Source organism: Prinia subflava, chromosome 10 (assembly GCF_021018805.1).
Source record: "Prinia subflava isolate CZ2003 ecotype Zambia chromosome 10, Cam_Psub_1.2, whole genome shotgun sequence".
In the NCBI taxonomy this organism is placed as follows: Eukaryota; Metazoa; Chordata; class Aves; order Passeriformes; family Cisticolidae; genus Prinia; species Prinia subflava.
This window is the reverse complement of record NC_086256.1, coordinates 20,546,373-20,573,241: the sequence shown is the minus strand read 5'-3', so window position 1 is coordinate 20,573,241 and position 26,869 is coordinate 20,546,373. Positions and strand designations below refer to the sequence as shown.

Genomic DNA, 26,869 nt, shown 5'->3' with positions numbered 1-26,869 from the left:
TTAACAGTCCTCCAGACTTGTTCAGTATCTCAGCTACTTATTATCTTTTTTAAACCCACTGTATGGACATAGTATTGAGTTTTCTTTGTTCGAATTCTATGCAAAGAACCATACTGATTTCTGGTTTTGGGTTTTTTTTCTTGTAGTTCAGGTCACTGCAACATTTCCAGTGGTTCTTTTGCCAGTATCTAGGATAAGGCACAGGGTGGTGACGACCTTCTTCTGCATATGGGGTGCAAGGCAGAGGGAGACTTCTTATTTGAGTGTGTGGTTTTGGGAGGTAACTAGGATCTGATTTGGTGAAGAATTAGTAACAGAGAACTTTGAAACTTGAAACATTTCTTCACCTGCTTTCTACTGCAACTCTAACTGCCCAGAAATTTTGTGAATCATAACTCGAGTAGAAGCAGCTGGAAAATGAGAACACAGTCAACAGTCACATGTGAAAAGTGTGGTTTAAATACCCTGCCAAATACAAACAGGAACTTGCTGATAGAGGCTGAGGACATCCAGTTTTCTAAGGCTGCACTGAGCAGTGTTGCCCAGGCAAGCTTCTTTTCTCTTCATATCTTTAATGCTAATTGGTTAATTATCACAGTATTTCCTGAAATTATTTATTGGCTTTCTTTGCAGATACAGTTTGTTGAGATGTCACAAGTTCAGCTTTCCTGATTCAGAGGTACTCATCACTTGGAGAGACAGAGGTAATCTCTAGCATTACTGCTTTTTTTTTTTTTTCTCTCTCTCTAAAATTTATTATGGAAGATTTGCATTTGGTTTTAATTATTTAGAGCATTTGTATGGCTATTGACCAAATGTTATAATATTTGTCTAATTGGTGTCAGTAATTACATTTTCTTGTGTTTCTCAGTCTTAAAAATCAAAAGCAAGTTCTTGTAGAAAGTTGTTTGTAAGGTGTGTATGTTTAAGAATGCAGAGAGACAGTGAGAGAAGGTGAAAGAAAAATGTGAAACTCTACAGAGTTTCTGGAAGTAGATGATCAAAACTGTTATAAAGAATAAATCTTAAGAATTTACTACAAACAAAATTTGCAGTAGAAGTCTAATCCTGTATATTCTGAAGTGGTATTTCTTCTCACTTGTTTATATGACCCGTTAACCAGAAAAGAAGCACAATATATAATTAAGCATTGAAACAACATGTGTTCTAGCACCATTTAAGGAAAATTTCAGCTCTTATTTTTAAGGATGTTAAGTATACTTCCATTTTTTCCCAACCATTAGCTTTCATCTAGTTTTCAGTTATTATTACAGGTAACAAGTCAGAGTGTTGAAGTTATTGTCCAGGGACAGTTTAAAGGTATGAAAGCATGATTAGCTTAGTGAAGAAGCTGAAGTTTGGGACAGAAAAAAAACGAACATGCAGAGAAATCACCTTCTTTCTCTTAGTAGGAATTCTGAACTTGGACATAATATGCTGATGTTTCAGTATACAAAACTTCACAGTTGCCAAGACACGTGTATTTACCTATGCCAGCAGGAGCTCCTCTGAGTGTTCGTGGGAGAGAGAGGACACTGAAAGGGTACGGAATTAACTGGATGGCACAGCCAGTGCCCTCAGCTGGGAGCCTCCCAGGATTCAGGCACTATGGCCTGGTACAGCCCAGAGCTTTTGCTCGTTCTCTGCTCCCAAGAACTGGCACATGACAGCACACGGACGAGAGGCAGCGGAGCTGCAGGAGAGGGCGACTCTCAGAGTTACTTACGTTGGCAGCCCAAGCTGTGCCAGATATATCCCGGCAGACATTTATCACATTTAGGCCCTGATGTTCCCTCCTTACACTCACAAAATCCTCTGTCATTACAGCGATCATGGACTGAACCAAAAGGGTTACAATAACAGTCTGCAGAAACAAGACAACACATACACACTGGATTCAGGTCTACATGTGGAGATAATTCATTCAATACCAATAAAGGGTGCATTTCCAGTGCTACAGGTAAAGGAAGACTGTCTATTAGAGATATCTAGAGTAGTGAATATAATTACTACATGTCCATTTATTTGTTTGCACGTGTCATTTCAGGAAGAGACGTTTTATGATGCAAAGAGAAAAAGTAAACAGAGAAGATATAAAGGCAGAAGATAACACAGTCTTTGAGGGTAAGTGATTGTAACAGATTCTCTTTGGCAAGGATATTTTTGACAATTTAATGAATGTTAGAAAAGCTTTGTATGGTATGGATATATCCATGTGCCAGCAGGGTGAAATGTTTCGCTTTATTAAAATAGGCTTATCTGTATTACTCTATATTTTCAGAAGTGCTGGATGTCTTTACAGGGCTATATAAATGCACTTTGCTTATTTCCAAGATAGTCTTCCTTTATAGGTTTGAGCAGTATAATAATTTATGTGAATATTTGCCATTGAATTGATGAGATTATATTTATCAGTGACATTAATAAACCTTTTGCGTATTCTGCAATGAAAAGCTTGAGGTGAGCACTAATGTAATGCAAAACCTTTCAGAACAGGCTTTACGCAGCCATTTTCATTTCTCTCACCTCCCAGCGTGCAGATGGAAAATGCAGTGAGGCTCATTCCCCGCTGTATATTTTTCACATGTGTTCAGCTAATTAAAGAATAAGTAGGGTAACACATTTCCTCCCACAACACTTACTGTGTTGTTCATTCACAGCCCTTTTCTTTAATGTGATTACAGTATCTGTGTTCAGCTTTCAGCCAGCTGAACAAAGGCAAGGAGCTTGCAGAGCTCATTTTTGGCACTCCTGTTCTTCACCTTGGTTATTTAGATTTTTTTTTCTTGTTTTCAAATGAAGGATTATCTTATTTGTATGTAGATCCACGTAGACCCAGAGTAACTTCACTGTTAACTGAGACTAGAGACATCTTTTGGAAGCATCTGATCTCTGCTGCTTCCTGATTTGGAGCAACCTGCTGGGAGTCTGGATTTATGTCTGTGAATCAGTGCTACTTTGATGACTACATTTGGCAATTGTTCCCTAGCACTGGGTTAAACCTCAGTGGTACCATAAATGAAAAAATGGAGTTCAACTGAGAACTTACATACGTATATATCTCCAATGAAAAAAATAACAGGAAAAAAATTACCAGAAAGACATTTGTCATCTGTTGTCTCACTGTTTATTAACTATAAATTACAGATGGCACTTTGAACATTTGGGATGCTGAAGAAGAATAGTTACCTTTGGCAAAAGGGCTCCACAATAGTAATAGAGTCAATTAGCTGGCACCATTCATTAATGAAGCGGAAAACTGACATGCCAAAAATACTGTGCAAGGCTGAGTATTACAGCAAAGTGAGTGCCATTTGAAAAGCTGGGAATTCTGATATTAATCAGATGTATCAAATGTTTATGTAAACAGGCATAGACTGGAGAGACATTCTGAATGCAGGAAGTAAAATTTGCTTTAAGAGTGTTTATAGAAAACCTTGAAAAAAAAGCTTGGAATTACATTAAAAGCAGGGCCCAATTCTCGTTAAAAATAGCTTTGTTAGACATAACAAAGTTAGAGTGATTTAAACAAATATTTGTGAAAGAAATGCATAGTCTGTGACACTGGATGTTATATTTTCCAGAGAACAAGACCCTGAACCAGTGAAACCTTTCCTACTGAACTCTACCACATAAGCATGTAGGAAGTTCCAGGTCCATATCTTGCTGTTGAAGGGAAAGTAAATAGTAGAAACAAAGCTTAAAGCCAGATTCCTTTTGCAAAATTAGTAGATCCAATCAGAACACCCAACAGACTGATTCTATCTTCCATCCTTCCCAACTGACACCACACTAATATAACCTACAGAGGCCCACAGAACATTCAGGGTCATTGCCCAACACAACATTAAAGGCTGTGGATCACTTCCCAGGGCCTTCCAAATACTTAAGACAGGAAAAATCTCAAAGGTCACAATTTCAGTGTGCCACAGGGAGGTAGTGAGTATCTCCAATGCTCTTACAACCACAGGGCACTAAATAACACTAAACTAACATTCCCAGATCACCCGAACAAGAAAACCACACACAGGTTCCAGGGTGGTCAGATCTGAACCGAGAATGAATTTTCATCCTAACTCTCATCTGGTAACTATTTGTAAAGATAGGAATTACAACAGAAATTGTAATCTGTTCACTGGGGTTCACTCTATCGATGTGGTGCTTCAAGCAGAACACAATGAAAGTAAATAAAAGGGAGGTGGGGAACTGGGCTGAGGCTTGCTGCTTATCAGTCTGGGCTGAGAGTGGCACCAGGACAACCCCCAGGGTTCACTTAACCACGTGTCATTAGGGCTTGAGCCCAAGTGACTGCAAGGGTGGCTTTGTTAAAAGTGTGACAGCAATCACCAGTTCAGTATTTATGCTGGGAGGCAAAGGCCATGTTTTATTACTCTGGGTCTACTTGGTGGTTTCCATGCTAACCTTTCTTGTCAGTGTGTGCATTCACTGAAAGTTACTAGGGCTTTATCAAGAAATAAAAAACTCCTCAAGCTGTTAAATTCATTTTCATACTGAATGAATAATTTTTAACTTCAGAATACCTTGATTTATTCTGAAACTGCAGTTGTCTATATGAGGTAATTTTGCGGTTAATGTACAAATCCACAAATTTTTGATATTTTGTTTTAGGAAATAAAATCTATTTTGCTTCTAAAGAAATTAAGGGCATCAAGAATTTAGATTTAAGCCCACTGTATAATACATTGCATTCGGCTCACTGGTAAAAACATTCTCAGTATTTGAGTTCTTTAGTCTTAAAAATGAAACATTTTACATTTTCTCCATTGATTTAGCATCAGCTATGATCCACAGATTTGTTATCCATGTACTTACCATATGTATTTCTGAAAACTGTGAAGCAGTTTCGGTAAATCAGAGCCAAAGCCCTATTAGCTGCCATTAAACTAGCTTATCCAAACATTTTTTACCCTTCTACATATATGGCTGAAGAGGAAAGAATTAGCCTGAAAAAATTACTTTCATACGGGAATAAGACTTGCACATATCACTGGAAATCTGCTTATTAACATGTTCATGCCAACATTTCACTTGCAGTAACTGTAAACTAGACCACAGAACACTGCTTTTAAACTTGGGGAAAAGAGAAATGAGCGTTTCCAATAGAGCAAGACTGTGCTTGACCTAGAAGGGTGGTGAATCCAGCAGCTCTCTCACAGGTGAAAATACTCCACGTTTTGCCCAGTTAAATCTTAGGAGCCCCAGATCAAGACAGCACTTTGAGACCAATCTTCTCTCTTTTCTGAAAAGTGCTCAGGTTCCTTTTACTGAGTTTACACAAGAGGTAGGAAAGACCTCTTTAGCTGGCAAATCAGAAATCAAAATATACACATACATTGGGAAACATACATTTTGTATGGTAACTGTGATCCTGAAAGCTGTTTTTGTCCAGCAAGAATGTTATTTATTTAAAATTAATTACCTAATATGTAGCAAACCAAGGTTTGATCCTATAGTTATTTCACAGGGTACAATTCTCATGGGAGCCCAACAGAATTCTGCTTGCATTAACGTGGAAGTCAGCAAATGTTTCACATTGCCTTTTTTTTCAGACTATTGCTAAACAAAAGATTTAAAAATTTTATTTCCTCAGTGTCTTGGCAATTTCAAAGTGCACAGTTGTCTTAACAAGACATTTTAAATATATCACTCATAAATTAATTTTAAAATTACTTATTTTTGGCTTTTTGTTTACTAACTTCCTTGTCTTATGTAGCTGCAGCTGCTGTCTTAGCATTTCAGCGTATATGGGAAAACAACATATTGAATGAGCTGATGAAAAATTCCAAACACCAATTTAGAGTCGTATTCATTAGGCCTATTTAGGCAGCTGAAATTATACAGCCCTGATGTCATAGCAATGATGTCTGTCATCTACATCAAACAAATATGTGGGACAGTAGTTTTTTTGCAAGAACATTTGATTGTGTTAATCTCCTCTGCACAGTCATACAAAATCATGACTTGCCTACTAAAGTTCTTATTAGCTCTGACTAATTACTGGCAAAGGAGATCATGCATTTCCTGAATGTGTTGCCAAGTAAAGTTAAAAGAAGGACACATGAAATGCAGTGCATGGATGGATCTGTGTGTTTATCACAAGATAAAAATATAAATCTGTCAAAGTTACAAACTCAAACAAATAATAGCAACATAAATAGTTTCTGGCTTGAATCTCAGCAAGAGATTATAAATGTATTAAAATATAATTTATTCACCCGTAGTCTATTTTGGTTTTACAGTATCTGCTAACTACTCCTTGCTTCCTGGAAGATGGAAGAAAAAAAAAAAATCACAATCAAAATCCAGAACAGGTCCTATTGATACTATGTCTACAAGAAACATTATATAAATTAATTCTTCACCTGTTTGTTATTAGAACAGTGTCTTTAGTGGCTATCTGTTAATTACTGCCATTGTACAAGGCTTCCTTTATTCACTATGTTCAGGCTTCATCTAAAGTGTCCTAACTTTGCTGTATACTGTCTGTGGTGACATGAGAACCATGCATATTATTCTAGGGTGATAATGATCTTAAATTTTTTCCTAATATACTTTTCTTATTATGTTCTGTAATTTTCTCTAATCCTGCAATTTGAATATTTATAGGAGATGCTTCTTCTAAAGCACAGTTTTCACCTAGGAATCCCTTTTCTAAATTGACACCATGTCACAGTGATTTGACAAATTCTGTTCCTAACCTCATGGGCATCATTTCAATTCCTCTTCTTCAGAGGGGAGGTAACACTGCATTTACAATCCTGTGTCTAGGGGCAGAATTAGCTGCAATGTGTTTTTGTGAAATTTCATGATTAGAAAGGGTTAATAGAGATTCCTCCCCACGTCCTCTTGATGCAGCTGGCAACTTTTGTAGGTCTCCAGGCAAGTATTCAAGAGTCTGTACTAGTAATTGCAGAAGTCAGATTGAGAACAGATATTTAAGACTCAACCCCTTAATTTTCACACGCCACCCCAGAGTGGCTCCCTCCTGTGTAAGGACAGCACATCCATTTCTCAGGGGCTTCTGGAGAAACTCTACCCAGGGCCCATAGCCAGAGAGGTTCGTCATCATTTATGGGTTCAAAATGCCTCCTTGGGGCTGCCAGGGCAATAGAAATGAGGTGAGAAGTCTACACAGATGTTCTGATCCATTGAAAAAGCTCATTCTGCCGTAAGTGGCAAGTAAGCAGCAGTGGTCCCTAGCGGCTGCCAGGAGCTGAAAAGGCACAGAAGAAAAGGCGCAGTTATCCCGGGACTGACCTATGCACACATTTTCATCGTCCAGCTCTGCAGAAGCATTTCTGAAGTAGCCCAGCCTGCATAACTCGCAGTGCTGACCTCTAGTGTTGTGCTTACAGCTCACGCAAATGACCGTATTGAGCAGCTCGATGTAACTGCACCGGTTGGAGTGCCCGAAGCATTCACAGTCTTTCAAGGAAGAACAGAAATGTATACAAAGTGTATACAGCAGCAGAGTAACAGCACATTACATGCTTAGTAAAAATGAACCATGAGCAGAAGTATGAATGAATGGCACATACATGTTAATCAATGTAACATGGGCAGCAGCAGATGTTTATCTGCAATGGGAGTGGAGCTGGTTCAGGCAGGTTAGCGTGACCCCACCACCACGGCATGACGGCGGAGGTTAGCTGTTGTTGGCAGACCTGATGGAACTGAAGCATTTGCAGTTGTAAACCTTTCAGGGTTACTGGAGGCTCAGTTTCCGCTGAGAGAAATGCACATATTTTTTCACATTTGAGATGAGTATAAATCAAGACCCGGGAAAAATCTCCTCATATTAACAATGGTAAATTCAGTGGACAAAATTGTCAAACTTAATTATGATTAAATCCACGACTGTAAGTAAAATAAAAGCTTTTATTTTTCTGAAATGGCGAGTATTCAAAAATGCCTTTGAGCTTGGGGTGCTATAAATGGTAGGCACCTTGAGAACCAGAGTGTTTTATTTCATGGCCAGACAGATCTCTAGTTTGACAATTTTGGCCAACACCTCCTAAAACGATTAACAATGAAGAAAAGGAAGGAAGACAGTTACTGGAGAACTACATCCACTGTACTTTTGAGGTAAGCATTAACTGTTTTTTGTATTCTGAGATGAAAAACAGTTGGGTCAGAAAAGACTGTGAAAATTCTGAAATGGGTACTGACTAGAAAGCATGCTTACTGCAGCCATCTGAAATGAAGTTGGCATGACAGCCACTTTAAACACCCCTTCATTAAATACAGAATGCTAGTGCCTTTTGGTCTTTAATCACAAGCAATTCTTGGCTTTATGCAGAACAAAGAAGAAATCAGAAATTTATCAGTAACATTATAGAAGACACAGCTCTGCTTTGTGTAGAACACTTGGGTAAGCCTGATCTGTCAACTCTTGGGACTAGGAGCCCAGAATGAATGCAGGAAAGGTTACTAGGATGATGAGAGAAGTTGAGTCTATTTAAAAAGTGAAGACTATGAAATTTTGGCTTGTTTAGTCAAGGAAACTGATGATGGAAGGTATCACTGGGCTATAAATACATCAAGGAGCTAAGCCTCCTGCCATCCTAATGGACAATACTGGCACAAGAACAAATGGGTGTTAAATGGCTACTGAGAAATTTCAGCTGGAAATTAGAAGATGGTATCTAGGCATTAGGGCAGTGAGGTTCTTGAACACTTTCCATTTGTGTCAAAACGCTTATGCTTTACAGATGCATACAGTTTTTACAGCTTATTAACTGGTAGACTAAATTACAATGTTACCTGCAATAATGGAGCACTGGATGCAGTGACTTGGAAGGGCTTTGAGATCTTGAAGTTATCTTGTAGTTAGATAAAGCTGTGGCAGAGGGTGTAAAATGTCTCCATATATGACATAGGCCAAGTCCCCTGTGCTGCCTTTCCTCTGGTGTACTCCTGATTGTGCTGGGGCACCTGATCATCCCCCTGATTGCTGGAGTAGGGCATCACATACAGTATTTGAGCCTGTCTGTATTTTTGTAAAGAAAGAACACTCCCAGTACATGTTTCTGAGTGTGCTCTGCACTCCTAACACATGGATTTTTCTTTGGCTTTTGTCTGATGTACTGGACCATAAATAGATTGCACCGTAAATAGATTAAATTTTTCTTAGACGCTTAGCACAACATATGTTTCAATCTTGAGAGCTGCCTTTCTGCTGCCAGAAAACATTAATCCATTTTACATATATGCATTTAGTTAACATATATTTCTAGTTCTCTTCAATGTTATTCTGTTAAACCAGTGTTTTGTGGTTTGTGCTAATCTGATAATTTTGATGCCAGTAGCTGTTGGAGTACAGGAAGACATTTGGTGTATCAGTCTCAGTATGTTACCACTTGACACAATGGAGTAGGGAGGGAAAAAATGTTAATGTTTGTTGTCTTTTGCAGCTGGTCAGTCTGATTCAGCATCTCAGCCAGCCACCCTGCAGCATTTCTCCCCAATATATCCATCTTGCTCAAGTGAAAACTGCCTGTGGGGAACAGACAAGATCTGAAAGTGGCTAGCACTAACAAACAGGAGTCATGGAAAGTTGGTGTGATTATGTTTATGTGTTTGGTTTTTAAAGTAAGAAAGACTGACTAGTGATAAGCAATCTGATCATTCTGAGTCTTGGATTCAGAAGCAAGGCTGTCAGTCTTTCTGTCTGACAAAGAACCTGTCTTCTGCTAGCAACAGAGAATTTGTTATGGTGAGATAATACTGTATTGGTATGTTGGTCAGATTTGTTGCTAAACATTTTCATACTGCAAGTGAATTTAGAGGAAATAATTTGCCTATATACTATAAAGAAAAGCTGATTATGCATAAATCTTTTGTATTTAAGGCAGCAGAAAGAAATTGAGAATAGTTCATGAATGAATGACTGCACTATTTCCATTCTGAAACTGCAACACAACTTTCAATAATATTACTACTACACATAATTAGCCATAACAACGGCACAAGAAACAAAGCTGCACATTAAGCAATTCACTCTGTAACACAAGCCTGCTCCAAGTTATGATTTGGAGTGAAGAAACATCTAATAATTATGAAGCACTTGGATGTATGCACACTCTCTGAAACGTATGCAGAAGGACTGCCCAAGTTCAGACGTGGGTCATCAATATGAAAGGTAAACAATGAGACCAGTTCTTAAATTTGGTTGCATTTCTATGGGTATTGCTCTTTTGTAACAAATGTGCTGTGTTAAACAAAGTCTTTGTCTCAAAGTTAACTAATGCCAAGGTACAGGAATGCTTTAGGAGTCTTGATCAGACTAGTAAATGCTACATGGTGTAGAAAAAACTACAGTCAACTCAAAAACAGTCCAACATCTGATCAAACATTAGCAATGGCGAAGGGAAAAAAATGGCAAGTTACAATTAAATCAATTTGTGATAACGTTTGCTTCCCACTTGCCTCCCCACCGTGTTGTTAGTGCATTAATTTTTTGCTGTTGGCCTGGACAGTGAATCATTTTCACATCCTTCTGTGCTTACAAAAATCAGCCATGTAAAAAGTCCTCCTATGACTGAAACGGAATGACTTTCTCTACTGGCTCCCTGAGGTGCCACCCCAAACCACTCAAACAGAGCACACAGAGCTGCCCTCAGCACCACGGCAGCTGGGAAGCTGTCAGTGCTAGGCCCTTCCAGCCTAGGTGGTTCACCTTAAGCAGCAATACCCTGCTCGTTAACCTGCCAGCAGCACCGCTCAGGGTCCTCAGGCACACGGCTCTGGCTCGCAGCCTAGAGCACGGTCACGCACTGCCAAAGCCATGCAGACTCTGAGGGAGATGGGGGAAAGCATCAAACTCAGGCTGCACGTGGTTTGCCAACCATTGTGAAATGACACGAGCTTCTTACAGTGTTAGCAAATGCTGCTTTCAGTTCGGAGTACCACATGTCAGAACAGACACAGATAAGTTGAATAACAATAAGGAATGAATGGTTCAGAAACTAAAATCTCAGAGAAGAGGCAATGACAGCTAGATAGGTTTAATGTGAAGGGAAAAGGGGTTGCCATGTTAGATGTGATCATTGTTTTTGGCTGATTCAGGAACTGTCAAATCCCTTGCAAACTCACAGCAGCATTGACTCTCTGAGCCTCCCTGACTATTTTCCAATACAATGATTTTATTGAAACAATCTTGATTCTCTTGCAGAAAGCATGATAAAATCACCCACTGAAGCAGGTTCATGACGTTGATAGTCTGATTGTTTTGTTTCTATAAACTGAACATTTTCTCCCCATTCTAATGCTATGCACTTGCATCTTTGAGATAACATAGTATTACTGTGGGGACGAGGTTCAGCTGAAGCTTCAGCTAGGACCATTAAAACATGAAATGTCACCACATGAAACAATGATAAACACACATGGAGGGGTAGCATCATTTCTAAACTGAGACAGGTTGCATGAGATAGCAATCCGTGTCACTTTTTAATTAACAGCACAAAGCATATTTCAATAAAAGTGCATTCACAAATCATTAAATTATTTTTTCTTTTTCATTTTCCAGTCACTCCGTGTTCCTTCCTCCATACACTAAGGCAAACAAAAGAGATTTCACTGTAACCTTAGAAATTACCTGCTTCATAACAAACAGTATGGCTTATTACCATGATCTCATCAAATGGGTCAAACTAAGTTCAAACATTTCTTTATAACCCTTTTCCTTGTTAATATGTATTTCATGAATAATGAGATATTCACAATAGCTGCAGAAAGACAAAACATCTTCGTACATACTCGGTACAGATAAATTGATGAGGAAAAACAATGAAAAGATCTCAAGGTTCAGACTGTGAATGACAGATATGCAAACGAAACAGGTTGCCTGTAAGTCAGAAAGAATATTGGCATCCTTTATTATGTCCATATAATTCCATTATTTTGATAGAACACTGGAACACCAGTTCAAAATGTAATGCCTGCACTCTGAATTCGCACACTTACAATAAAATGAAGACATAAGGCACACTTAGAATGCTTTAAAAGACACAACAATGCATTACATTCCATGGCATTTACAGATACTTCTTGAGGACATGGACAATTGATGTTTTATGGATTGTTTGCCCTCAACTAATCTGCTTATGTTTCCTCTTTTACAATTTTGCATATCACTGAGGAAAATAAGACTCTAATAAACATCTGCTTTCTAGGCAAGGATCTGAATAGTCATATTCATACATTTAACTCCTTTAAAAATAAATGCCATGTCACTTTTTTTGCCACCAACAACTGTCTAAGAAGCATATTTATTTTTCTTTGTATGGCTTATATTTATGCAACTTAATGCTTCTGTTGTATTCAATGAAGATGCCTCACCAGTAAACTAATGGGTACACTGCACAGATATTCCAGATTCATACAGTGCAATGTTTTCACAACACAGAGCACTATGGGATCACTGTATGAATCCTAGAATTCCTACCTCTCTTGTGGTTTGCAACTTGAACAGAAGAAACAGTTGACATAGCTAATTTGGGAGCAACTGGATAGGTAATAAAATGAACAGCAAATTAGAAAAAGTATCATATAGGAACAAATCAAAATATTAAAATAAACATCTTTATTCTCTAACTTTTAAGTTTAACAATGGTTATTTTTTTGTAAGGAAAGGGTAAAATAAGGGAAAATGAGTTATACACTATCAATTATTGAATCATTTGAGCTGTAACATCCAAGATCAAGACAGGGAATGTAATTCACATCTACACACTTTGGCAGTTTTGTGTCAGAGGTTATTTGGTGGTTTCCCCCAATCCATGACGAATTACTTTATGGTAACCAGAGTGGTCTGAAAAGGGTTTTATTGAATTTGAATGCATATTTATTGTGGCCAAATAGTATAAATCTAAACCCCACAACAAAATAATTATATATAGGCAGATTTCTGTAATCATTCTTTTCATACGCTATCCTTAACTGAAATATTTAATCTACACTATATGTTAAACACCATAACAATATGCTGCAAACACACAAAAGCTGAATAGAAATGCTTTGAAGTTTTTGTGTTTTGTGCTCCCTACCAACCATCAAAATGAAATTTACTTAAACTCTTATTTTTGGGGAAGAAACACTGAATAATTCTGTGCTGTTCAAGACATAGTTTGCAATGAAGTTAGGTCTTAGATCACACACAGTATAATTAAGCAATGAAATCCATTAGAAATGCTAAGTATAATTTAATTGGGAATGTTTTGATTTAAAATCCTTTAATTTTCTGAATAACAGGCTAATGCTTACAGAGAGCAGAGGAAAAGAGATCAAGCTGGCTGGGTTTGTTTGTTTAGAAAAGACATGAAAAAACTTGGAAAATACAATGGGAGCTAAATGAAATTGGAATACTAGATATTACTTTATCAGGGATAGTTTTAAATATATGTGACTAATCCAAACTAAAGTACATTTATAATCCTTACAGAGAGCACAGATCGATTAGCATTTTTTTGTTTTGTTGGGCACATAGAAACTTGCACATATGACATGGTAGATTTCACATGCACATGCATATGATTGCTTTGGTGATTGTGAGCCATAGACTTAATTACAGCCCTTCCAGTGTAATTCCCAATCGATTCCCAGAACATCTTGTTTGGTTTAGTGGCCATTTTCTAGATTATCTTGGCATTAATATTCTTTTCCACCTCTGTGTGTTATAGCACAGAAAGGACACCCTTTGAACATGAAAGCAAGCCACAGGCCAGATTTCTGCAGGGACTTTTAGGGGAGGAAAGGGCAGTAAATAAGAACAGAAGGATATTTTTATAATGAGCAGTCACTTTGAAATGTGAAGTACAGCTGAATACTTCTTCAGCTAACAAAGACTCTTAGTTTTATTGGTCATCTTAAAGAGTAATTTTGTTTCTTTCAGCATGCCACAGTATGTGAGCAATTTTTTGTGTTGCACTCGAATTGTAGAAAACCAGGTGTCTTTCCTGCAGAGAACTTGCTTGTATTGTGGATGGCATGAAAGCTGAGAATGCTTCTCAGCTCACTTGGGAAAACGAAGTGGAAACAAGACAGTAGAAATGCATTTGATGTAGACAATGACAACCTTTGTTCACTTAAAATCTCAAAACTTACTCAAAATATAGATTGTGCTATGTAAACAAGTCCAAAGTTATCTTTGGGCTTTCTGTGTATCACAAATTTTAGTCTGTATGTCTACTATTCCCATATTTGCAGTAATGTGCAGTTGAGTGTTGGAAGACTCCCTTTCCAGGTGAGGTTTGTTTTATAGTTATTTTCTCACAGGATAGCATGACTTAGCACCAGAGCAAAATGAGTTGGATTATCATCGTTACTACTTTTGCCACCACGTGGGACTCATTGAGAGCAATTTCAGCACCTTTAGACCACTAGGAATTTCACAGCATCCTACCTTGGTTTGGTTTAGAAACCTCAAGGGAAGAAATATTCGGCCATATCCTATCAAACTTTGGAGGATCTGCATGCATCAGGAAAAATCAGTTTTTGTTATTTACATCTGTGATATTGTTCTGAACAGGCAAGCATATGGACAAAGACAGAGATTACACACAGCTATTACTGGACTAGTCTAAGTTGCACTAGAACAGAACATGACTCCACAGTGAACAAGAAAACAAGCAATTGATGATTCCCAAAACACCAAATGGACATAAAATACTGTGCATAACAATTTCTCTTCTATGGCTTAAAATATAATTTTTCATGACGAGAAGATATCATGGGCCAATATATATGGTTCTAACACCAGGAACAAAACAGGAACATATTGTGTTAAATCTGCTCTGCAGAGATAAAACGACATGGATTTCTTACCAAAGACACATATCTTACTGTAACATCCTGTTTAAGGGCCTTTTGAGTGAATTACATATCTGTTATCAAAAGAAATATATTTACCAGTAGAGTGGGCCTTTTCTTTGGCTCTCACACTTTTGTGTGTTTCATCTATTTCCTATCATCTCTGCTGATATACTTTACAGCTTGATTTTTTTTTGTCATAGCATTAAATATCTAAATTTCTTGTAAGTTCTACAAAATGTGTTACTTGCATGAAGCATTTTGTGTGAGCAATAGAATTAGCTGTGTCTCTTCAGAGCTTCATCTCCTTTGATTAATGTGTTATGGGGCTGGGGAAGTGAGAAGTGACAGCCTTACAAGAATGGTGCTGGGTCTTGGAGCTGAAAGTGAAGGGGAGGGGACTGTGGGGAAGGAATGAAAACTTGTTCCTCCATTTCCATCTGCCTAGCTTTGAACATTAGATTTGGATGATGTTTTTGTCATCTTCTCTGAGTACTGCGGTGGTCGTGTCTTGTCTCAACCAAACAGAATTCTTCCTAAGGGTTACATCAGCCTTCACTGGTGATATTAGTGGGAAGGGAGCTATTCCTTCTCTTTTATGTATGAGGAATTCAGCTGGGTAGTGAGTACACTGCAGTTGTCATAACCTGGTTGGCAGCAAGGGGCTAGGCCTGTATATCTTTATTTAGATGGTGAGTCTCACTGTTACATCCATTTTAGTGGAAAATCTGTGGGGAAGCTATGACAAAAGGACTGGGCCTTCAAACATCTGATATGGAAGGAGGACATCCCAAAGTCTCTTCTCTAGTCTCACCCATTTGTCAAGGGTGAGAAGAAATTGGCTGGGTAGTGTCTGTCACTAAAGCCCTCCCACACAGAGAAGAATTAAAGAAATGATGGGGACCTGCACTGTGCCATTTGCTGTTAGGCAGTCTTCTGCAACTGAATGGGTCAGGTTGTAATTTAATCATATAATTACATCAGATTCCTGCATTTTTGTGCTTTTTCCTTATCAATCAAAAAAACAGAAGAAAGAAAACTGAGTCAGTTTAGAAAATTCTCAAGCAGTCTATATACAGACTAACATTAACCTTCCTCTACAGGTCAGATCCACCAATTCCCACACATAGGAAGTGCAAACGCTCCAGTCAGAGCGGATGACAAAGGTATTTCCAAGCTATACCCAGTGAGGTGTGGTGAGCCTCACCCCCTCCACTGACAGACTCCACCGTGCCCCTGAGAGACCAGCTGCCTCCTCCTCAGACACTCACTGACAAATTCCTTGCTCAGTTAATTCCCTGTTAAAATTTTGGTAATTTAGGAACACTTAGACTTGACCTAAACATTTTAAAGTGACTGGACATTAGACATAGCATAAAAATCAGGAACTAAAAAAGAAAATGCAATTGTTATGTACTATGTTGACCTGCTGTCCCCTGAGTCTTTTTTTTTTTTTCTTTTAGCCATTGTGCAGCATCAGAGTTGTTGCAGAAAACTGGTCACATTTCAGACTGGAGCTTCCAATATCCTGTTTGTGTTGAGTACTGTGTGGCACACCTGCTATAAAAATTCACATGTATCGTGGTCTTCAACTTAAAAGGCCTAGGTATTACCAGAGGTAAAATTAATAGTGTCAAACAACTTTGCAGTGCCTTAGGCCTAACTCTCTGGAATTTGTCATTTCATAAGCTGTAGGTCCTGAATCAGATACTTTACATAATTGAACTGATATAATCAGTAATATTTAATATACAATTTATCCTGATTATGATTTCTCTAAGTACTATCATCTCCAAGTAAAATCATTCCTTGTAAGGCAGAAAAAAATATCGTATTTACATATTTCTTAGAAATCCCATAAATGCTATAGATCTGTGCATGTTTAGCAAACTTACTTAAAATGGAGGTTGTGACATTGCAAAATAATTAAAAATTCCCTTTAAATTAGATAACACTGAACTGAGTTTCTTAATGGACACCCCAAACAATAAAGAACATATTTACAGTGCCTGGAGATTACCATTTAAGTATCATTGCTAGTGATTATTACTGGTTATTACTGATAATTATAACCATATTAGAAAGGACTTCTGGAGGTCATTTATTTCCACAGTTTGCTCATGGCAGGGTCAACTTTAAAGTTAGATGAGGCTGTCGAGGGTCATCTCCAGTTGCTGCTGCTTGGCAATGTGGTTAATGCTCCTGGGACTCAATGCTTCTGTCATGTGCTTTTTTCAATCTTTGGTAAAGAGGATATCTTTTTCTCCTATCCTTTATTCATGGCCTGTATTTCCATCAAGATTAGAGGTTTCTTGATAAAGGTCTTTCTTCACATCTTAGAATTTTTTTAATGGTGATGACTTGAAATGCTTTATCTGAAAGGGTAGGTGAGATGTCCAAGTCCAAGAATGCTGGCTGTCATTCCCACATGTACATTGGAGCAGATGAGTCATCCCTTGAACAGACACTGGGAAGATTCATTTAGCAGCTAGTTATTCTTTCACAGGAACCTGTGAAAATATTTCTAGTCCTGGGTGATTACCACTAAGGGCTTTATTTATAGAGAGGTTGACTAGATAAACCCATCTTTTCCAGAACAGTTCCATGTCTGGAAACTGCATTTTGTAATTAGAGTCATTATTTACCAGAATAACAAATGAGTCTTGGTGTAGGTATTCTATAAGATGTGGTATTTCAATCTACTGTAAAATATTCCATGACAGTTATTCTGGGCAAACAAGGGTAAGAAATGTGAAAGAGAGTTTCTAAATGTATGTTTGAGTCTTATTATTTAAAAGTGAAGCTACTGTAGGCATTTTTAAGAGTGGAGGTAGGCAAGCTGTGTGACTGAGCAGAAAATCAGATATGACATTTTAAATTTGCATTGGATATTTTTGCATTTTTAGTTGCTATTGTTCCAAAGCAAATTATATGTAGAAAGTAACTATTGGAAAAAAATTTCACTTTCATGAAGTAAGGAAAAACCTACTGCATTATATTTATTAGATGTATGATAATTTCCTTTTTCTCCTCCCAAACTTTTCTTTTTTATTTCCTCCCTGACTTACAGTCTCAGAATTAGTTTCAATATTAAATGAGAGAATCTGTCTCAAATATTCACTGGAAGTGCAGTCTGTACCATGGGCTATGTCACGGTTTCAAACTGGGGAAATAAAGGAAATGAATGGGTAGTTTCAGCCTAACTCCAGACAGACAGCTGCACATGAAAAAACCTGTCACGATCTTGGCAGAAATTAATTGGCATTTTGTTGGTCTCCCACTCCAAGCCGGTACTGAGCTGGCAGTAAAATGAGGATGTGTTCCCAGGGAGAGGGGCTGGCCCTGCTCAGGGAGGAGCAGGGGTGATGGAGCGCAGGGATTGTGCCGACAGCGCTGCTCACCTCCCCCAGGGACTCTGCTGCCCAGCCCACAGACCTGGCCTCTGCTGGAAATCACTGCTCACACATCTGGGAGGCTTCGATAAAGCTCACTCAGTGTGGCAGACAGGGAGCACTTGTGTTGGCAACTATCATTATTAATTTAATTTTTAATAACGGTAAGGAACCCTAGTGAGCTACGCTGCTTAAGATGTTTTCTAACTTTCTTTCCATTTAAAACAAACAAACAAAAAATCAAAAATGTATCAGTATCACTGAATGATTCAATAGAACTTCATGTCTCTAGCCATGGAAAGCTGGCCTTGCCACTGCCTATTTCAAACCATGAATAGGCAGCAGTAAATATCTGTTCTAAATTAGAGATGTCTGCTGAGGACAGTGGACTTATGACAGTTTTAGGTGCTAATACTGAACAAAAAATTTAGGATTTTTAAGAAATAATGCTCACTGAAATCACTGGCAGATTTAGTAGCTGCTGGAGTAATCGAGTGTGTTTATATCAGATTGCATTCCAGCACTTCTTGCAATCATCATATCATTGTTACAGCATCTCTATCTCCTTTGGTCTTTAGATAATCTCATAAAATTTGCCTTTTAGCACTTTCATTAAACTGCAAGCACTGAAACAGAGAAATGCTGATTTTTTTTTTTTTTACTTTATTTTATGAAGTTAAAAAAGTACTTGGCTGATAGTAGGCAATCCTTCTTGGAGCAATGTAGGAAATTTCATACCTGTTCTTTTGAAGAAAAGGAGAATTCTGCATAAATGTGAAGATGTGGTTGTTTTATGGTAGCTCCTCAGCCATAACAACTTTTATAACTGTTGGAAGAATTTAAATGTAATTAGTCCTTTATGTGTCCACTTGTAGAGTAAAAAAGAAAGTGATCTTTTTAGAAGCTTAGAAAAATAATCCAAGGATCCATCTCTGGAAACCTTCAGATATCAGAAAAAAAATACCACTGCTTTGAACAAATTGTTGGCTGATTCTCAAAATAGTAAGGGCTGAGGGAATTCTTCAATTTTAAGTATTTCCACCAAAATGTTTGTAGAAGTGCACAGTCAATTCAAGTATTTTTTGGATGAAACATTTAGGTACCTTCTCATGAAAAAAAAGAATTACTTTGTTGATAGTTTGCAGGGGTTGTGTTGTCACTTTTTTATTTGGATTGGTTCTGCTTTTTCCTATAAAAATGCTAAGATTGGCTGATCGCCTGGAATTACTGTACAGTAATTCACAACTGATGAACAGTAAAATCAAGATCTTTTCTATAAACGTCTCTCTGCTGATTTGGAAAACTCATTCTTTGCTTTAGTCTTTAAAATAAACTGATTAGATGTCTTAAGGAATAGAAAGAAAAAGATGAGAGGGGAAACGCATTTTTTTCCTGGCAATTTCTCCCCAAGCTTTATAGATAATTAGATTTTAAAATATCTTTTTGGATCACGTCTAGTCTCTATAAACTTCCTTGAATAACTGAGCTCAACTTGCATATTGCAAGTGCCACGTGTTTTGCATGGGTACCGTGGTACATATTGGAATGTTGATGCCTTATTTTCTAGAGTATCCTAACACTTGATTATTTGTTAATGGTTAAAAGAAAGATAACTATGAACTGAGTGGTTTTCTATATATTACAGCAAATCAAAAAGCACTGAAAACACTTTGATTGATAGACTGATTTAAACTCAAGATGATGATGGAAATCTGGCAAGAGGAATGTCTAAACTGTCAGTGGGTGTGTCTATGAGACTGCTGAGCACAGCTCTTCCTATCTGTTAAAATTGGTGGATCTGGCAAAACCAAAACTGAGGCAAAGGCTCCCCCAAATCCCATCTCAGTGACCCCTCAGTGCTCCCTGGGGCTGCATTTCTGTCCCTGCCCTCGCAATGACTGCAGAGAGGCGGTGCTCTGAGCTGGGCTCAGTTCTGCTCCCTCACCTTCAGCTGCAGCAGCAATCCGACCTTGTTGTGACTCCTACCAGGTAAAACCACCCGGAATGGAATTATCTGGAATGTAAATTTCTCTCAGATCCAGTATTCAAATGAGCCCATCACACCACAAAGGCTGTTTGTATCTTCTTTCAGCTCAGTAATGTTTAAATATAGCGGAAAATCTAATTTTTAAAGCAAAAGATTCCAAGAGCTTAAAAGCATTAAAGGAGGGAAAACAAATACTGGCTTGATATTATAATCAGATTGCCTTAGACTGGAAGCCATTATTTATTAGAAAGTCAGATTTGGATAGAATTTAATTGGATTGAGAACATTTTGCTTATATGTCTAAAATAATAGATACAGTCTGAAGACAATATCGGAATGTTTTAAGAAGATAAATATCTTAATGGTCTCTCAACAGCACAGCTTTCTGTAAAACTTGACCTCAAATAATGATAGAGAAGCAAAATATAACCTCATTATGCATGTTTATGCCCTGCTGACCTGTGTTGGGTATAGACTCTAGTCCAGAGCCTGGCATGGTAATGGCTTTGATCACACGAGTGAAGATTTAAAGAGAGAACTTGGTTACTGCAAGAGGGCAAAATCAGGTCCAAAATACTTGGTGCTGTTATTAAAAAACAAAAGAAAATCCACTAGTATTTGCTCTCGCCACCTTTTAAGGCATATGTTTGCCACATTAAAATTTCACAACAAATGTGAAAAATAAATAAAGCTATACTTATCCAGGCGCTATTTTAGCTCCAGAAAATTACCTACGAGATTTTTCAAGGTTAAGAAAACAATAAAATAAGAAAGCGCCTGTTCAGTCTTTTTTGTTTGTTTGTTTTTTTACATCTGCGTCTTGCATTTATTATCATAAAAAACGTTCTCTTAATCTAAAATTGACTCTAAGGAAGAACAAAAACATAGAGAACAAAGCAGAAAATACCGTTTGATTATTGTGATTGCATCTTGCACTTGGGTGCATGGTCTGTCTCTAAACTCTGACTCATCTGCCGACAGCAGGTTTTAAGGTGATAATCACCCACACAGAGCTATTTGCACATCATGTCTATCCTATCCTCTATCTAATTATACCCTTTATAACAAACTGTTTAGCATAATTAGAGGAGTTATGCTTTACAGGAAAAAAGATAGAAGCAATAGTTTAGAAGACTCAACTTTTTGAAGGCATACATGTACAGATTAGTAATGTTGGTATTTGGTCACAATAATGAATATTTTGATGCACTAGTCTATGTCAACTTGTACAATCATTATTTTAGCAAATAAAATAATGTAGTTTTCAGAATATTTACATACTGTATATACGCATTGTTTAAAATTATGAAACGGTTTTGGGACTCATTAATTGCTAACACTTTCACCAGTATTTTTTCAGACACAGCTGAAAAATGCTGAAAGGGCCAGCATTGTAATCAAGAATGCTGGAAATTATCAGAGAACCTATTATTCAACTGATGGACAACAGCAGGTAAAAATGACCTTGATGGGAAAGCTCTGGGGTTGGTTTTTTTTTTCTGTTTTGTTTTCTTCTAGATGATCAGAAAGGATGTTTACTAATGACCACTCTTTCTTTGTGTTCAGATTTTAGAGATAAGCTGCTTTAATACAAAATCCTTTGAGGTAAAAAAGGAAAATAGAAAATAATACATATATGTGCACACAGGTAAATATATTTTATTTTTCTTTGCTGGCTTTCATTGCAGCCTTAAAAAAGTGTTAAATGAACATTGCTTCAGGTGGCATCTTCTTAGCATGCTGGAAGTTTAGTGTTTCTAATAATCCCCCTGCCCCAACCCCATCCTCCCTATAAACTAGAAAGAGCTGGGAGCACACAAAAGCCAATACCACCCTGTAGGTTTTTGCTGCCAGGCAAAATGAAACCCAAACTGTATCTCCCGAGAGTAACTTCCTGTCCCCAGATGGGAAAAAACTCTGCTGATATGAAAACAAATACAGTGTTAGCATAGACAAAACAAAAATCATGCAGAATCTATTAAAGCAGCCACGACTAATTAATCTTCTTTGGTTTTGTGTGTTAATTTGACTTCTGTTAAATTCTCTTTGAGAACAGAATAAATTTATGGATTCTATCCTTGTTTAACAAAAATTGTGCTATTCCTATGTTATAGGAAAGGTGTTCAGAACATTAAGCAGGTTATTTCCCCCCTGAGCTATTTAAGAAAAAACACATGGAAAAAACAAGCAGAGTATCAGTATTTACTTGTGCTCATGAAGAGATGCTCATACTTCACCCTTTCCAGGTAGGCAAAGAAATATGTTAAATTCTACCAGATATTATCCCAAGACATTTACAGCAGACTAAAGATAAAACAGATTTGCAGAAACTCTTGTATTTCCTATAGAATGTTAACCATAATTTTCTCAGTTTGTAATAAATAAACTGTACTAATCACCCCAGTGTAAAATCAAAGAGGTCAACAATGCATCCTTTCAGCTCACCATTGTTCAAAAGGTATTTGAGTTTCCCTATTAAGTTTTCAAAGGCCAACATCTGCTGATGCTCAGAAATGGTAGATGTGGTGACGAAGGCTGTATGGAGTGTGAAGTGAAAACACAACCATATAAACCATGCAACACAGTACTAAGAAACTACAGCACAATCAAACTCCAAAGAGCTCTTTCCCATTCATCCCATTTCTGTTATGAATTGCAGGAATATTTCTGAGAACGGTGACTCAAACTTATTCTCTTTCATTTAGTTGAATTTTTTTTGTAATGAAGCATATGTATGAACACCAAGTTTTGAAAATAGCACATCACTATGAATCTGCAGACGTACAAATACCAGAGGAGACACTAGAGCAGGCAGATGACATTATTAAGATTGAAGGCTTTCATTTGCACATTATTGTCATTGATGCTGTTTTGCTATTTAAAGCAGAAAACAGATGCTGTGGCGTTCAGCTGCTAACACTGCTCACACTTGCAAGGGACATAGTTTTGACGGCATTTAACTTGGCTGTCTAGAGCTTAACAAATCAGTGCTATTCATGAGCTTAAGTAAACTGAGTTGATTATAAACTGAAAGTCCTGACCCTGCATCATAAGACATGAGACAGTTTTACCCAAATTATTAAAAACTTTTCACTTGGATATCGGGTATGGTAAATTGCACTTAACAACTGTGGTATTTTGTAACTGATTGTCCCGTATTATGCAAGCTGTGCCAAAGTATCTGCAAAGCTGAGGCTGTGGGGAACATTCTTTGCTTGAGCTGCAGCAGGATCTCATTTGTCCCTCCCTGCTTTATTGGCAATTAACTAACGTGCCATGAAGGTGTGCACTCCTCAGCTGTGGGACTGTGCGAGGCTCCCAGCTCAGCTGCTGTGCACTTGGTCTCTTCACGTGTTTTGTTTAAGTAATCACCTATTTCATTGATATAGCAGCTCTTTACATAACGGTGTTATGGTTTTGTTATCATTTAAGAGTAGTATTTTGGTCCTTTAATTGCTTACAGAAGAGCATTTTTCCGTGAAGGAATACAATTCTATTTATTTTGTGGAGTAAAGCTGAGTTCAAAGCCTGCTAGATAGAGTTAATGCAGATTCCAGCAGATATGCTGCATTTGCTAATCTACTTCACAGAAAGGAAAGCTATAAACTTTCGTAAACTTTTCCATTTGCTCTTTGAATTCACACACATATACATACATGAAAATTATTGGTCCTATACTTCTGTTATTAGCAAACACTTTTCTTCAAAATGCTCAGCAAATATTTTCTCTGCAACAGTGTCTTAATTCTCTGTGTCACACTCAGTTTTATAGGACTCAGTGCTCATCTGCTGATAAGAATCGATCAGAAAATCCAGGGCTGAATGCAGATGCAAGGAGTGACATTGTCTCTGACCACGTAATCACAGTTATGTGTTAATGCCAGAGAGGAAGGCCAATACACAGCCCCTGCAGCACAGGGCGTGTCAGAGAAGCGTTATCTACACCAGAAAGGGATGTTGGGAAATCAGATCCATGAAGCTGAATGACAATGCAAAACAATACTGGTTGTATTACTTACTACCAATACTGGAAATACTGGGTATACCTGCAGAGAAAGAAAACACAAAGAAGTGTAGTTAGCTGTTTGCTGTAGTTGGCTGAGCTATTATAGCTAAGATTCTGAAAACATTTTCAGAATACTTCATCAATACATAGTTAAACTCAAGCATCTGCCATTACATGCCCAGTCCTTTTTAAATGCAGAGTCTTTTAGATTTTTCAGTATGGGGCTGCAGGGACCACTAAAATGCATTGACAGATGGGATCTATACCAGCTCTCTGAACTTCATGAATTTGTTCAGAACAGTTTTGTATTTCAACTAACCAGCCATTATGTTTAATGCTCTAGATAAAAATATCAGTCATGCATGTATTATGCAGATCTAGGAGAGTAATTTAACCAAGGGATAGATGCCTTGCTAACTGCTTTGGCCAGCTGCTTAAATCAGTTGGTACCTTCTGTTGCATTAATTGTATATAGCTATTTTTCCCTCTTTTACCTGACAGTTATCTAAATTAAGCTATGTAAAAGAAATGTAATTGAGTGAAACAATCTAATGCAGTAGGTTGGCCATATTGATTAAGCCTCTCATTGATTTATTTTTTTCCTGTGTTCATTTCAATTCCTAAACCGAATTAATGCAAGGAAACCATTCCAGAGGCAGGTGAGATTTACCGTAAGAGGTGGGGCTGTTAAGGAGTTAAACTCCTTTACTGGATAAGCAGTGTGGGATCTCATGTTGTATAATCATCCCAAGCTTCTTGTCAGGTCTGCCCCAAAACCTAGGCTTTGTGTGTGGCACAAAACCATGGATATGAAATCTTTCCCGAAATGCCATTTTGTTAAGATTAAATACCATTGTTAATGGCATTGTGCCTCATCACTTGGGTTAGTCAGAAACTGCAGATCAGTATTGACATCCTGGATATTTGCATCCTCTTCCTTAAATACAGTTTTCCATTTTAAAGTTTTATTGACTTTTGTGGCATGCATTTTGTTGCAGAAATCTCTCTGTTTCTCCATTAAACATCGGCTATACTTCTTTCAACATCTATCCTGAAGTTCTCCCTTACTCAGAGATGGCATGGATCTCACTCTGCAATTAAGTGAAGGAATGTCTTGAGAATAAATGATATTCAATGTAAGCAAGGTTGCAGAGTCAGGCTGAGAACACTTCTACCTTGTGGCATGGGTAAGACAATGCTGAAGTAACAGAATTTGCAGAATAGGGACCAAACCCAGCTTTTTTATGTTTCACCACATCAATCCTGGGGCACAGGCCAGAACTGCAGCTCTCGGGTTTCATATCCTGTGGCAGCTGTGGCCTGGCAGAGCACCACAGACAGCACCTGCTGCTCACCCAGCCCCACACTCAGATGCTGTTTGCAAACTTCATTATTTCTACTTCTGCTGAGATTAATGTGTATTTTCCAAAATTTTAGCACCCTGAGGTATCAAAAGCTAAATGCAAATATCATCATGATAGAACAATGTGGTCATAGTTCTAAGAGTAACAAAAAGTGCTTTTTTTGGTTAGGATAATTAAAGAGAATGTCTATCCCCTTATTTTAAATGTCAAAGAGACAATCAATTTTCAAATATTTTTCCCTGAAGTTTCAACAGCAGCTTGTTTAAATTTTTGCAAGTCATTGTAGCTGGTTTAAATTAGCAGGATTAGTTTTCCTTTATACACTCGTGGAACCTACACAAATATTAAATAAAAGACAAAAACTGTGTTCTCGCACTCACACTTGCACTGTGAAATGGTATTTGTATTTCCTCTGGGTATACTCCCCCGCCTCAAACCTCTCTGTCTCCTACACACACATACAAATATCCTTTCCTTTCTCTCCTAAACAGATTGTAGCAAAGGAAGAGGTTTTCCTGCAAGTCTGCTCACCTCGCATTATCGTACTTCAAAATTTTCAATGAATTCACAGTGATAAATGCTTCCTGGGCAGAGAATAATGAACACAAGATGCCTGCTAGCCTGGGGGCTCTGTATTAACCTTGCAAAGATATCTGGAGGTTCTGTTTCAAAAGCTGTTTTGCTATTTCTGTACAGAGTTTCTTAGTTGGTGTGGTTTCTGTAACCAGAGTGGTTTTTGTACTACCAGGTATCCCTGTGTGAGGTGACTGGCCTTGATAGTGCACTGCTTTATGCCCTTCTTACTAAAAAGAGTGAGAATGACACTTCTGAGTTTGTCTGGAAAGGAGCTGGTTATGTAGGGCCATGAAGCAGGATCTATTAACACTCTGTGAAAACTGCACATATGATGGGGAAATTATTCTTAGAAGGAGTGTTTGTGTGAGATCTGGAGTTACATATTGAGGCTAGCTCTTGAATTCAGCTGAGCTGTATTTGGTGCAAGTCCTTAGGTAACGAGGCACAGGAGGTGTGATTCTGCTCTCCCTCTCTGTCAGGGTGGAGGCAGGCAAGGGCCTGAGTGCACCTGTGACACCTCTGCTGGGGACAACAATGGGCTGCAGGGTCATCCCACCTCTGCTGGGGACAACAACATCCCCCACTGCTGGCCCTTGGCTTGAAGCTGGTCTGTTACGTGGCATGGATTGTGTCCAGTCAGCCTTGTACTGAACTCTGTGAGTACTTTGCAGCAATGAAATGATGGGGACAGGTTAGAGAGATGAAGGATCAG

General features: G+C 37.9%; 1 protein-coding gene across 3 annotated transcripts in view; it reads right to left on the bottom strand.

Moving 5' to 3' along the window:
• NTNG1 (netrin G1) overlaps window positions 1–26,869 on the bottom strand; it is a 150,106-nt gene that overhangs the window by 22,573 nt on the left and 100,664 nt on the right. The window contains exons 5-9 of one of the 3 annotated variants that reach the window (XM_063407643.1): window positions 24,231–24,257; window positions 14,426–14,491; window positions 12,470–12,529; window positions 7,279–7,446; window positions 1,727–1,864 (exon numbers count right to left, since the gene is read on the bottom strand). In XM_063407643.1, coding sequence (XP_063263713.1) covers window positions 1,727–1,864; window positions 7,279–7,446; window positions 12,470–12,529; window positions 14,426–14,491; window positions 24,231–24,257 — 459 coding nt within the window. The remainder of the gene's footprint in view (window positions 1–1,726; window positions 1,865–7,278; window positions 7,447–12,469; window positions 12,530–14,425; window positions 14,492–24,230; window positions 24,258–26,869) is intronic. The other 2 variants (XM_063407644.1, XM_063407645.1) reach the window with 2 other exon arrangements.